This window comes from Vitis riparia, chromosome 6, assembly GCF_004353265.1.
Source record: "Vitis riparia cultivar Riparia Gloire de Montpellier isolate 1030 chromosome 6, EGFV_Vit.rip_1.0, whole genome shotgun sequence".
NCBI classification, from domain to species: Eukaryota; Viridiplantae; Streptophyta; class Magnoliopsida; order Vitales; family Vitaceae; genus Vitis; species Vitis riparia.
The window spans coordinates 7,690,296-7,703,168 of NC_048436.1; the positions used below are offsets into that span (position 1 = coordinate 7,690,296).

The 12,873-nt window shown below is 34.9% G+C and overlaps 2 protein-coding genes across 2 annotated transcripts; both read left to right on the forward strand.

Moving 5' to 3' along the window:
- Positions 1–1,578: 1,578 nt before the first annotated feature.
- Positions 1,579–2,903, forward strand: LOC117915770 (putative disease resistance RPP13-like protein 1). Its single transcript, XM_034831449.1, has one exon. It carries the CDS (start codon positions 1,635–1,637, stop codon positions 2,820–2,822), a length of 1,188 nt encoding a protein of 395 aa, XP_034687340.1. The 5' UTR covers positions 1,579–1,634; the 3' UTR covers positions 2,823–2,903.
- Positions 2,904–2,929: 26 nt separating this feature from the next.
- LOC117916955 (putative disease resistance protein At3g14460) lies at positions 2,930–5,641 on the forward strand. The gene has a single exon (XM_034833198.1). The coding sequence runs from the start codon at positions 2,930–2,932 to the stop codon at positions 5,639–5,641; it is 2,712 nt and encodes a 903-aa protein (XP_034689089.1).
- Positions 5,642–12,873: the final 7,232 nt, after the last annotated feature.

Below are 12,873 nucleotides of genomic sequence, written 5' to 3' on the forward strand. Positions count from 1 at the left end.
ACTTATAGGAACAATGCGTAAATTATTATAACAATGAGATTAATTATTGGTTGGGAGATATTTTATCAATTTTTTTTATCCTATCGTTGTGAGTTAGTTTAGGAAATGATATGGTAGGTTATTACTCGATACTAGTGATTCTTGGTAACTCTGGATCATTAGTTATTTTCGTATTCCTTATTGTTATTTGCCCCAAAACAAAGTTATAAGGGGTGAGAAAGGTTAAAAAGTCAAACCTTAAACCAATAATCAATCTTATTTATTTGATGGTTTTAGGAATCTATTTTAAAAAGGAAAAATTAGGTTTTGGATGCAATTTTGAGTTATAGAACTTAAGTTGATCGCGAATGGCCAAGGATCCCAAAACCCTAAGATCACTTTACTTGAGAAACCCTTATTCTCTCTATTTATATACCTTAAGTTGGATTGTGGAAAGCCTCATACTTGAATCAATTGAATTAAAAAATAATAATTGTTTTGTTATTAATTTAGTTCTTTTACTTAGTTTCACTTTACTTTATTCACATATTATTTTTCACTTTAGCATCCAAACAAAAGCAATTCATTTACCCTAGTATTGACAAATCTCATAAGTCAGTCCTTGAGGACCATACCTAGAACACTGCAAAAATCATAGTAGTTTTTTCTCTGATTTTTTTTTTACCAAAGCTACTACATATTAGGCTTAAGTATTTTGGTACAACAAAGAAGTTCAATCATTTCTATTTTGTAATTATTTTTATGAGTATGGAAACTCAATTTTTCGTAATATTTAACACTATTAAGCACTATTTAATATTAAATTAAATTAATATTATATTTAGAATTAAACCAAATAAATAAATAAATAAGCACCCCCTAAGTATGTACCAAAAAATAGTATTATATATATATATATATATATATATATATATAATATATATATATATATATATATATATATATATATATAAGGGATTTTTACATAAAGATATAAATAAGATAGATTAGTGGTCAATTGATCTTACCATGCGATATGTACTAACCAATGCCCTGTAAAATTATTTGCAAACTACCATTATTATTATTATTAATTAATTAATTAATTATGCAATACTTGAACAAAATACGTACAAGATAGTAATGGGGTATGTAGAGACAAAGATATACTAACTATAACATTGAATATTAGTATAAAAGTTATTTATACTGTTTTAAATAGTAAATAAATATTTACATTGACTTATCAAATAATAATATTAATATTAAAAAATAATAGTAATATTAAAAATATATTTATATGGTTATTTTCTTTCCTCAAGCATAGACTTTTTATATGAATTATAAAATCTCTTAAACAACTAAAGCATAATCAACTCTTTTTCTTAATGGGATTGCTTTCCACCATACCAACTCTTGTTGACTTTAGTACAATGAGCATTGTGGGATGACTATGAAGGAGTTGAATGCACTGTATAACAATACATTTTTTATTGTTATTTTTTAATGTACTGTATTTTTTAATCCTTCGTTCACCAGATGTGGATTCAACCACGATTATATTGACCTCATTTTCCACCCAACCAAACACCTGCTAGTTCATCCTGAACCCCTTTCCCTCAGTTCCTAAATTCCTTGTTTTTGGGGGAGAAAACATGTTTGCAGCAGAGGCAGCTCTATCTGCATTCCTTGAGGCTGTGTTTACCAAATTTCTCTCCCCACAGCTGTGGAGTTATGCCCGCTTCCTTGAGGTTGATTCAACTTTTGAGGAGTGGAGGAAAACTCTGTTGGGCATTGAAGCAGTTCTAAATGATGCTGAGGAGAAGCATATAAGGGAGAAAGGAGTGAAAGTTTGGTTGGATGATCTCAAGGCTTTGGCCTACGACATGGAAGATGTACTGGACGAGTTTGATACTGAAGCTAAGCAACCAAAGCCTATGGGTGGACCTCAAATCACCATGACTAAGGTACAAAAGCTCATCCCAACTTGTTGTTCTAGTTCTGGTTCTGGCGCTCTCATACTTAATGAAAACATGAATAGAACTATCAAGAGAATTACAAAGGAGTTAGAGGCTATTGCAAAACGAAAATTTGACCTCCCTTTGAGGGAAGATGTTAGAGGGCTCTCAAATGCCACTGAGAGGAAGTTACAGACCACTTCTTCAGTGGACGGGTCTGGAATTTATGGTAGGGATTCTGACAAGGGGAAGATTATTGAATTATTGCTTTCAGATGAAACAACTAGGGATAGTAAAATTTCTGTGATTCCCATTGTTGGTATGGGTGGGATTGGTAAGACAACCTTGGCTCAGATGATTTATAATGATGAGAGGGTGAAGAACCATTTTGAGATGGGGATTTGGGCTTGTGTCTCGGATCAATTTGATGTCACAAGAATAACCAAGGCAGTTCTAGAATCGGTGACTAAAACTTCTTATGACATCAAGAACTTGGAATTGTTACAAGATAGTTTGAAGAATGAATTGAAGGGGAAAAAGTTTTTTCTGGTTTTAGACGACGTGTGGAATGAAAATTACCATAACTGGGATGTCTTACAAGTACCTTTCAAGGTTGGAGCTCAAGGCAGTGCCATCATTGTAACCACCCGTAATGAGGAAGTCGCATATCTCATGTCCACCCTTCCTTCTCATCACCTTGGTGAGCTATCTTCAGAAGAATGTTGGTTACTGTTCGCACAACATGCGTTTGCAAACATAAATTCAGACGTGCGCAGAAGCCTGGAACCAATTGGGAGGAAGATAGCGAGGAAATGCAAAGGATTGCCCTTGGCAGCGAAGACATTGGGAGGTCTATTGAGAAGAGTGGAATTCTTCCATCTTTAAGACTAAGCTATCATTATCTTCCCACACAATTGAAGCGATGTTTTGCATATTGTTCCATATTTCCCAAGGATTATGAATATGAAAAGCAGAAGTTGGTGTTATTATGGATGGCAGAAGGTTTACTGGATGACTCTGGCAGTGGGGAAACCATGGAGAAGGTCGGTGACATGTGTTTCCGCAATCTGTTAATGAGATCATTTTTTCAACAATCCGGTCGTGATAAATCTCTTTACTTGATGCATGACTCAATGCATGAGTTATCGCAATTTGTATCTGGAGAATTTTGTCTCAGAATGGAGGCTGGAAAGCAGCAAAAAAATCCTGAAAGGGTTCGACATTCATCATACCTTCGTGAATCATATGACGGCTCTGAGAAGTTTGATTTCCTTCGTGAAGCTTATAATTTGCGGACTTTCTTACCATTAAATATGTCTTTTGAAGTTGAAGCTTGCTACTTAACTCATAAGGTACTAGTTCATATGTTGCCAACACTAAAGCGTTTGAGGGTTCTATCCTTGTCACACTATCAGATCACTGACTTGTCTGATTCAATTGGAAATCTAAGGCATCTACGCTACCTTGATATATCTTACACTGCAATCAAAAGAATATCTGAATCAGTAAGCACACTTGTGAATTTGCAAACACTGGTACTGTCACACTGCTATCATATGAATGAGCTGCCTAAAAACATGGGGAATCTGATCAATCTGCGTCACCTCGAGAACAGTGGAACTTCTTTGAAAGGGATGCCAATGGAAATGAAAAAATTAAAAAGCCTCCAAACTTTGTCTGCCTTTGTTGTGGGCAAGCATTATGGGTCAAGTATCAGAGAGTTGAGAGACCTCTTCTGCCTTGGGGGAACACTTTCAATTTTAAACTTGGAGAATGTGGTTGATGCTATGGATGCCAGGGAAGCCAATGTAAAGGATAAGAAGAACCTTGATGAGTTAGTGCTGAAATGGAAAGATAATGATAACAATATTGCAGTTGATTCGCAAAATGAAGCAAGTGTACTTGAACATCTCCAGCCTCATAAAAAGTTGAAAAAGCTTACTATTGATTGCTACAGTGGTTCAAACTTTCCAGATTGGTTAGGGGAACCTTCATTCACAAATATGGTGTTCTTACATCTCAGCAAATGTAAAAACTGCCCTTACTTGCCTCCACTTGGGCAACTTCCCAATCTTAAAAGCCTCTCTGTTGTGCATTTTGATGCAGTAAAGAGGGTGGGTGCAGAGTTTTATGGCAATGATTCTTCTTCAGCAAAGCCTTTTGGATCACTAGAGACTCTAATGTTAGAGGAGATGCCAGAATGGGAGGAATGGGTTCCTTTACGAATTCAAGGTGAAGAATTCCCTTGTCTCCAGAAACTCTGTATTCGAAAATGCCCCAAACTGACTAGGGACTTACCCTGTCGCCTGTCTTCTTTAAGACAACTTGAGATTTCTGAATGCAGGCAGCTAGTGGTGACACTTCCAACAGTTCCCTCCATTTGTGAAGTAAAGTTGCATGAATGTGATAACGTGGTGCTTGAAAGTGCCTTTCACTTAACCTCAGTTTCTTCCTTGTCTGCAAGCAAAATTTTTAACATGACACACCTACCAGGAGGTCAGATCGCCACTTCTTCCATACAAGTCGGATTGCAACACCTTCATTCTCTAGTAGAGTTACATCTTTGCAACTGCCCACGGCTGAAGGAATTGCCCCCCATTTTACACATGCTCACATCTCTTAAGCGGTTAGAGATAAGGCAATGTCCAAGTCTCTATTCACTTCCAGAGATGGGGCTGCCATCCATGCTTGAAAGGCTAGAAATCGGTGGATGCGACATTCTACAGTCTCTACCTGAGGGAATGACATTCAACAATGCCCATCTCCAAGAATTGTATATCAGAAATTGTTCTTCTCTCCGGACCTTTCCTAGAGTTGGTTCATTGAAAACACTATCTATCTCCAAGTGCAGAAAACTAGAGTTCCCTCTTCCTGAGGAGATGGCTCACAACTCCTATGCATCCCTTGAAACCTTCTGGATGACAAATAGTTGTGATTCTCTCAGATCCTTTCCATTAGGCTTCTTCACTAAGCTTAAGTATCTTAATATCTGGAATTGTGAGAATTTGGAGTCCCTTGCAATCCCAGAGGGACTTCACCATGAAGATCTCACCTCTCTTGAGACCTTACACATCTGTAATTGTCCTAATTTTGTCTCTTTTCCCCAAGGAGGATTGCCCACCCCCAACCTGAGATTCTTTCGAGTTTTCAATTGTGAGAAGCTCAAGTCACTGCCCCACCAGTTGCATACACAGCTCCCATCCCTTGAGGTAATGGTGTTATACAAATGTCCAGAAGTAGTTTCATTTCCAGAAGGAGGGTTACCGCCTAACCTCTCTTTTCTCGAGATCTCATATTGCAACAAACTCATAGCTTGTCGGACGGAGTGGCGATTGCAAAGACACCCTTCTCTTGAAACTTTTACCATCAGGGGAGGATTTAAAGAAGAGGATAGATTGGAGTCATTTCCTGAAGAGGGACTGCTGCCCTCTACTCTGACATCTCTCAGAATATGCAATCTTCCAATGAAGTCATTGGGCAAGGAGGGGCTTCGGCGCCTTACCTCTCTTAAAAGCCTGGAGATCTACAGCTGTCCTGACATCAAGTCCTTCCCTAAAGACGGGCTGCCTATCTGCCTCTCGTTTCTTACCATTAACCACTGTCATCGGTTGAAAAAGGGATGCCAAAGAGATAAAGGGAAAGAATGGCACAAAATTGCTCATATCCCCTGCATTGAGATTGATGATGAAGTCATTGTCTTGTGAGCCATAGTATTGATAATGAATCATTTTCTTCTTACTGGTTGAAGTTTCAGGTACTTGCTTTTTACTATTTTCTGCGCATACCAATATTCCTAAGTTTCAAGCATGATTGACAATCTGCCCAAACTGATCTCCTCAGATTGTTACTTATGCATCGGTCAGATGACTTCCTCGATTTGAATAAGGATGGTCAACAAATATGCAATGAAATATGAGTTGTGAAGACCATACAATCAGAAGATGGAAAAGCTAATCCATGTTGGAACATCGTTATCCTTTCAGGTTTGGAACGTTTTCTTCTACAACAGTTTTAACAGCAAACTTCAAACCAATAGCTGATATTTTTCTATTCCATGTCTTTCTGTTTTTTCAGCTCAGTGGATTCTCTGCTCAGTCCATCTTCGAGTTATGGTCATCGCTCATAATCCACCCATTGTGCAAGTGTGGCCGGGCTTGTAGGAAGGTGCATGCTTCTGTAATACCATCATAGGAGAAATCAGGATCCATCCCAGATGCTCAAGCAAGACCGAAAATCCTATTACAAGTTCACATTCAAGGGAAGGATATGTTCAGTTGAACCGGCCTTGGGTTTGCTCCCCAATGGTCATCAGTTTGAGTCCCCTCAGGGCCACTAGAGGTTTATCGGGTTGTTAACTTCCCTGTGGGATTAGTCGAGGTATGCGAAAACTGGCCCGGACATCCACGGTTATCAAAAAAAAAAAAAAAAAAAAGGAAAGATATGCAATTCACTTCTTTTTTTCCTCACAAATATGTAGTTTGTTTTCCAACCCTAATTACCGATAACAATCAATGGCAATCAATGGTGTTTAGGTGTATTTACACCAAATCTTAGGGAGTTCGAGTGAAATTAACCTGACAAAAATATTAGAACAAAGAACATTTGTCTTCCCTATCAAGCTTATCTCAATAGAATCGATAACTACTAGAGCTATCTATAGATGCACAATATGGTAGTCCAAAGAAAAAAATCAAAACACCTATAGTAGTCCATATACATAAAGCCAGCAGCTATTTAAAAAGAAAACGGACCAGAAAATTGAAGATTCATCAGATATAGAATCAACCAGTCCCACTATCCGAGCCTCCGCCATATTTAGACTCAGGGAACTCTGAAAACAGTCATCAAAATGACCTCCTGATCTGCAAGCAGACCCAGAAATTGAGACAATTTTTTTTTTTTTTTTACTTTGTAGAATTTACTTTCCACCAATTCAGCACATCAAAGTTTTCATTTCTACATCATCAGAGGGTTCAAATGATTGTTTTTTTTAATCTAGACAACTTTAGAGAAGGATGATCACAAATCATATTAATCCTTTGACACATTGACCACACTCGATGATTGAATTTCACTAGAAGTTTGGGTAGTATCAAAAGTGGGTTCACATGAATTATAGCAGTCATACACAAAAATAGAAATAAAAAGTTTTCTTTGAATTACCTTGTCAAAGATGCAACAACAACATCATCATATACTTGTTCAAAACAAAATGACCAATGATTCAAGTTTATTACATCTCAAATCAAGCATAATTCAAGTAGTCAATAATTTGTTGACTCCATAAGGAGAACCTCAATACTTCTCAAGCTTCCATGGCATTTTGGTTGCCAAATTCCATTCAACCAACTCAAAATGAATTAAATACAATTCATAAAAATTAGTATTAGAAGTAACACTTTCTATGCTTTTGATGGTGTTTCTATTTGAAGTGCTTTTAGTGAAAGTATTTTCTTCTTTTTAAAAGAATCGTCTATTAAATGTTTCTCTATTCAATACTATAAGTGATTTTTCAACTTTTTAAAAGTATTTTCTAAATTTTATCAAATATTTGATTTTTCTTCAAAAGCGTTTTTTTATGCTAAAAGTGCTTTCGAAAGGCACTATTTGACACACTCTTAATGTAACCCTAAACTTCAATGTGGCGTCAAAAAGGCTTTTCAACATTTCACAAAAACTTATGCATTTTCCCAATCATTTGGTATAAGTGGTCCAAACTTTTTTCCTCTTACCATCATCCTCAACAAAGTAATTGCAATAGTTCTCATCTTCCATCTCTAACATTTCTAAAACTTTTCCATACTTGATACTTGAATCAACATCATATAAATGGAATTCCACCTAATAGGCACATCTAACACCATAATACCACTAAAATAGATTTTCCCATGTTCTACACACGCTTTAAACTTTTGTAATCTTGCAGGGGAAGATCCAACATATCAAAGAACATCCCTAATACTAGCTAGAGAATCATGCAAATCTCTCAAGCCCTTGGTCACAATCAAACCCAAAATATGAGCATAAAAATGTTGTTATGCCAACGAAAGCTTTGAGACCCACAATGTTAGTTCAAGAAAACAAAGATAAAACAATTACACATACGGTACACGAGGTTTTAACGTGGTTCGGCCAACCATGTCTACGTCCACAGATGAGAGAGCATGATTCCACTTTATAATAGAAAATATTATAAAGGACAAAACCAGATACAACTATTGGGTTTCCAAAACATTCCATGTTTCCTCATTCATTCTATCCATACCCTACTACGAGCCCTCTCGCTCTACCGAGTACCTCCCGTTCTTCCTCGCATCTCTATCTACCTTGTATAGTCTTTATAGGTCTATCTCTGTCTCATAACTTTTTCCCCTCATGACCTAGGATATTTATAGAGATATTTCTAATAATCTTCCTTATTCTATAAGGAAGTTTAATATTATAATAATATATCAACCTAGAAATATTCTAGATAATATTCTTTACAAAAAAATGAATCTATACTAATTAGGAATTTGGGACACTTCCTAACAATCTCCACCTTGGACCAAATTCCATGAAATTAATCTTCAAGTTCTCCATGACACAAACTTTTTGTATCATATCACTACGAGAGAGCAATCGACTCCACCTTTAGCAAAAATTCCTTTTGTTTTCATCTTATGTGCTCTGTGATCTTTTACTATTTCAGAAATCTTCAACCCAAGCTTTGATACCGGTTGTTATGCCAGCGAAAGCTTTGATGCCAACAATGTTAGTTCAAGAACACAAAGATAAAACAATCACACATACGGTACACAAGGTTTTAACGTGGTTCGACCAACCATGCCTACGTCCACGGATGAGAGAGAATTATTCCACTATACAATAGAGAATATTACAAATGATAGAACCAAATACAACTATTAGGTTCTCGAAACATCCCATCCCACTCCTTGTATCCATACCCTACTACGAGCCCTTTTACTCCACCGAGTACCTCCTATTTTTCGTCACATTCTATCAACTTTGTATAGTCTCTATAGGTCTGTCTCTGTCTCATAACTTTTCCCCCTCATGACCCAGGATATTTATAGAGATATTTCTAACAATCTTCCTTATTCTATAAGGAAGTCTAATATTACAATAACATATCAACCTAGAAATATTCTATATAATATTCTTTACAAAAAAAAGAAAAAAAAAAGAATCTATACTAATTAGGAATTTGGGACACTTCCTAACAATCTCCACCTTGGACCAAATTCCATGAAGTTAATCTTCAAGCTCTCCATGACACAAACTTTTTGTATCATATCACTACAAGGGAGCAATCAACTCCACCTTCAGTGAAAATTCCTTTTGTTTTCATCTTGTGTGCTCTGTGATCTTTTACTATTTCAGAAATCTTCAAACCAAACTTTGATACCAATTGTTATGCCAGCGAAAGATTTGATGCCAACAATGTTAGTTCAAGAACACAAAGATAAAACAATCACACATATGGTACATGAGGTTTTAACGTGGTTCGGCCAACCATGCCTACGTCCACGAATGAGAGAGAATGATTCCACTATACAATAGAGAATATTACAAAGAATAGAACCAAATACAACTATTAGGTTCCCAAAACATTCCATGTTTTCCCACTCCTTGTATTCATACCCTACTACGAGCCTTCTCGCTCCACCGAGTACCTCCTGTTCTTCCTCACATCTCTATCCACCTCGTATAGTCTCTACAGGTCTATCTTCATCTCATAACTTTTTCCCCTCATGACCTAGGATATTTATAGAGATATTTCTAACAATCTTCCTTATTCTATAAGGAAGTCTAATATTATAATAATATATCAACTTAGAAATATTCTATATAATATTCTTTACAAAAAAAAAAAAAAATCTATACTAATTAGGAATTTGGGACACTTCCTAACAATCTCCACCTTGGACCAAATTCCATGAAGTTAATCTTCAAGCTTTCCATGACACAAACTTTTTGTATCATATCTTTATGAGAGAGCAATCGACTCTACCTTTAGTGAAAATTCCTTTTGTTTTCATCTTGCATGCTCTGTGATCTTTTACTATTTCAGAAATCTTCAACCCAAGCTTTGATACCAGTTTTTATGTCAGCGAAAGCTTTGATGCCAACAATGTTAGTTTAAGAATACAAAGATAAAACAATCACACATAAGGTACACAAGGTTTTAACGTGGTTCGGCCAACCATGCCTACATCCACGAATGAGAAAGAATGATTCCACTATACAATAGAGAATATTACAAATGATAGAACCAAATACAACTATTAGGTTCCCGAAACATCCCATGTTTTCCCACTCCTTATATCCATACCCTACTACAAGCCCTCTCGCTCCACCAAGTACTTCTTGTTCTTCATCACATTTCTATCCACCTTGTATAGTCTCTACAAGTCTATCTCCGTCTCATAACTTTTTCCCCTCATGACCTAAGATATTTTTAGAGATATGTCTAACAATCTTCCTTATTCTATAAGGAAGTCTAATATTACAATAATATATCAACTTAGAAATATTCTATATAATATTCTTTACAAAAAAAGGAATTTATACTAATTAGGAATTTTGGACACTTTCTAACAAATCTCCACCTTGGACCAAATTCCATGAAGTTAATCTTCAAGCTCTCCATGACACAAACGTTTTGTATCATATCACTACGAAATAGCAATCGACTCCACCTTTAGTGAAAATTCCTTTTGTTTTCATCTTGTGTGCTCTGTGATCTTTTACTATTTCAGAAATCTTCAACCCAAGCTTTGATACCAGTTGTTATGCCAGCGAAAGCTTTGATGCCAACAATGTTAGTTCAAGAACACAAAGATAAAACAATCACACATACGGTACACGAGGTTTTAACGTGGTTCGACCAACTATGCCTACGTTCACGGATGAGAGAGAATGATTTCACTATACAATAGAGAATATTACAAAGGATAGAACCAAATATAACTATTAGGTTCCCGAAACATCCCATGTTTTCCCATTCCTTGTATCCATACCGTACTACGAGTCCTCTCGCTCCACCGAGTACCCCCGTTCTTCCTCACATCTCTATCCACCTCGTATAGTCTCTACAAGTCTATCTCCGTCTCATAACTTTTTCCTCTCATGACCTAGAATATTTATAGAGATATTTCTAACAATCTTCCTTATTCTATAAGGAAGTCTAATATTACAATAATATATCAACCTAGAAATATTCTATATAATATTCTTTACAAAAAAAAAGGAATCTATACTAATTAGGAATTTGGGAAACTTCCTAACAAATGTAAGTGTAGAAATTGACTATCTAAAATGCATCCATTTCAAAATTTTCAATTTTCTCTTTATATAATTAATGGCAACAACATCAAATGTAATAGTATAAACTTTCTCAATACCCAACCCTAGTAAACAACACCCTCATCAATACTGTTATTTTGGATGGGCTCCAAGCACTACAAATGAAATGAGAAGACACACAATTGATATTTTTTGTAGGGAAGTTCAAGCTATATCCATTCTAAGTCATACCCTTTGTTCAAAAAGAAAAAACTTTCCACCCTCTTTTTCTTTTCCATATATAGTTGATACACTAGTCTATAAATTGTCGTATGGGATGATGAATCAATCTCAAGACATGTTACCTCACAAAAATGTTGAAATCATTCTCTCTTCACAAAGCTACATGGTTGCTCATCAATGATTATCCTCCTAGCACAAGCTTTTCCACATGCTTCCTCATTCAACCCTCAACCACTCTTTATCCGTTTTTTTTTTTCTATTAAAAAAAAACAAAGACATTTTTTCTTTTATCTTGTATAGATTGTGGACTAAAACCAACAACTCTAGCATAAGTTACTTTGAATTACATCTATATGTATATTTCAATAATTTCTCCGACTATGTTTCATTTTTGGAAAAATTTGAGAGAAAAATACGAGGGAAAGAAAATAGAAAGAAAAGGTAAAAGAAAGAAAAAGAGAAGGAACAAAATATATTTAAAATTAATAAATTATGTTTATATCCTACTTCAAACTCAATTTACTTATTTAACGTTTCTATATAAAGATTAAATAATTTAAAAATATATAAGTTTCTTACTAATTTTAATTACATTTACCTTTCTTTACTATTTTCGTAGTAAAACCAAACATAACAAAATGATTTTCTTTAATAATTTTAATAATAATAATAATAATAATAATAATAATAATAAATAAATAAATAAATAAATAAATAAAAATAAAAAGAGGAGAATTTATCAAGGTATAAGTGAATAAGAGAAAATATAGGTGAATTGGAAAAATAAATAATTTCGGGGAATAGTTTTCAAGACAATTCTTTGTTGTTTTTCAGAACATAAGTCTCAAGAACATGAAATGTTCTCAACTATTTGTTAAATATAATTTTTATATGCAGTACTTTAATTTCAATCATTCTCTATATTTATACAATTATTGTTTAAAACAATTCTCATAAAACATATGAAAACAATTTTAAAAAATTAAAATATGTTGTCAAAAGGCACCTTGTTTCCAATTTAAGTTCTCAAAAAACCGTTTTGGTCAAAAGATTATCAAGGGTGTTTTCGAGTTTGAAAAATAATTATCTCTTATCTTAAACATTGAAGTGAAATAAAGTTGATTCAATCCTAGGTAAACATCCAAGAGAGAGGGAGGGGTTGAAGTAATTGTCAATCATTCTTTCAAAATTTTAATAAATACAATTAATGAAATAAATATAAAAGGAGTAAAGAAAAGAAATTGCAAATAAAGTTTATAATGATTTGACGATCCATCTATGTTCACTTTCCTCAAGTTCCAATTTGAATGAAGGTTCTACTATCTCCAAAGGCTTAAACATAAGCCTTCAATGTCTACAATTAAATTCTTAAGACATTCACAATTCACCTCAAATGATCAATCTT

What these genes read in the sequence shown, in the direction of transcription:
- LOC117916955 (XM_034833198.1), top strand. Translation starts at nt 2,930, where the DNA reads ATGGCAGAAGGTTTACTGGATGACTCTGGCAGTGGGGAAACCATGGAG.
- LOC117915770 (XM_034831449.1), top strand. Translation starts at nt 1,635, where the DNA reads ATGTTTGCAGCAGAGGCAGCTCTATCTGCATTCCTTGAGGCTGTGTTT.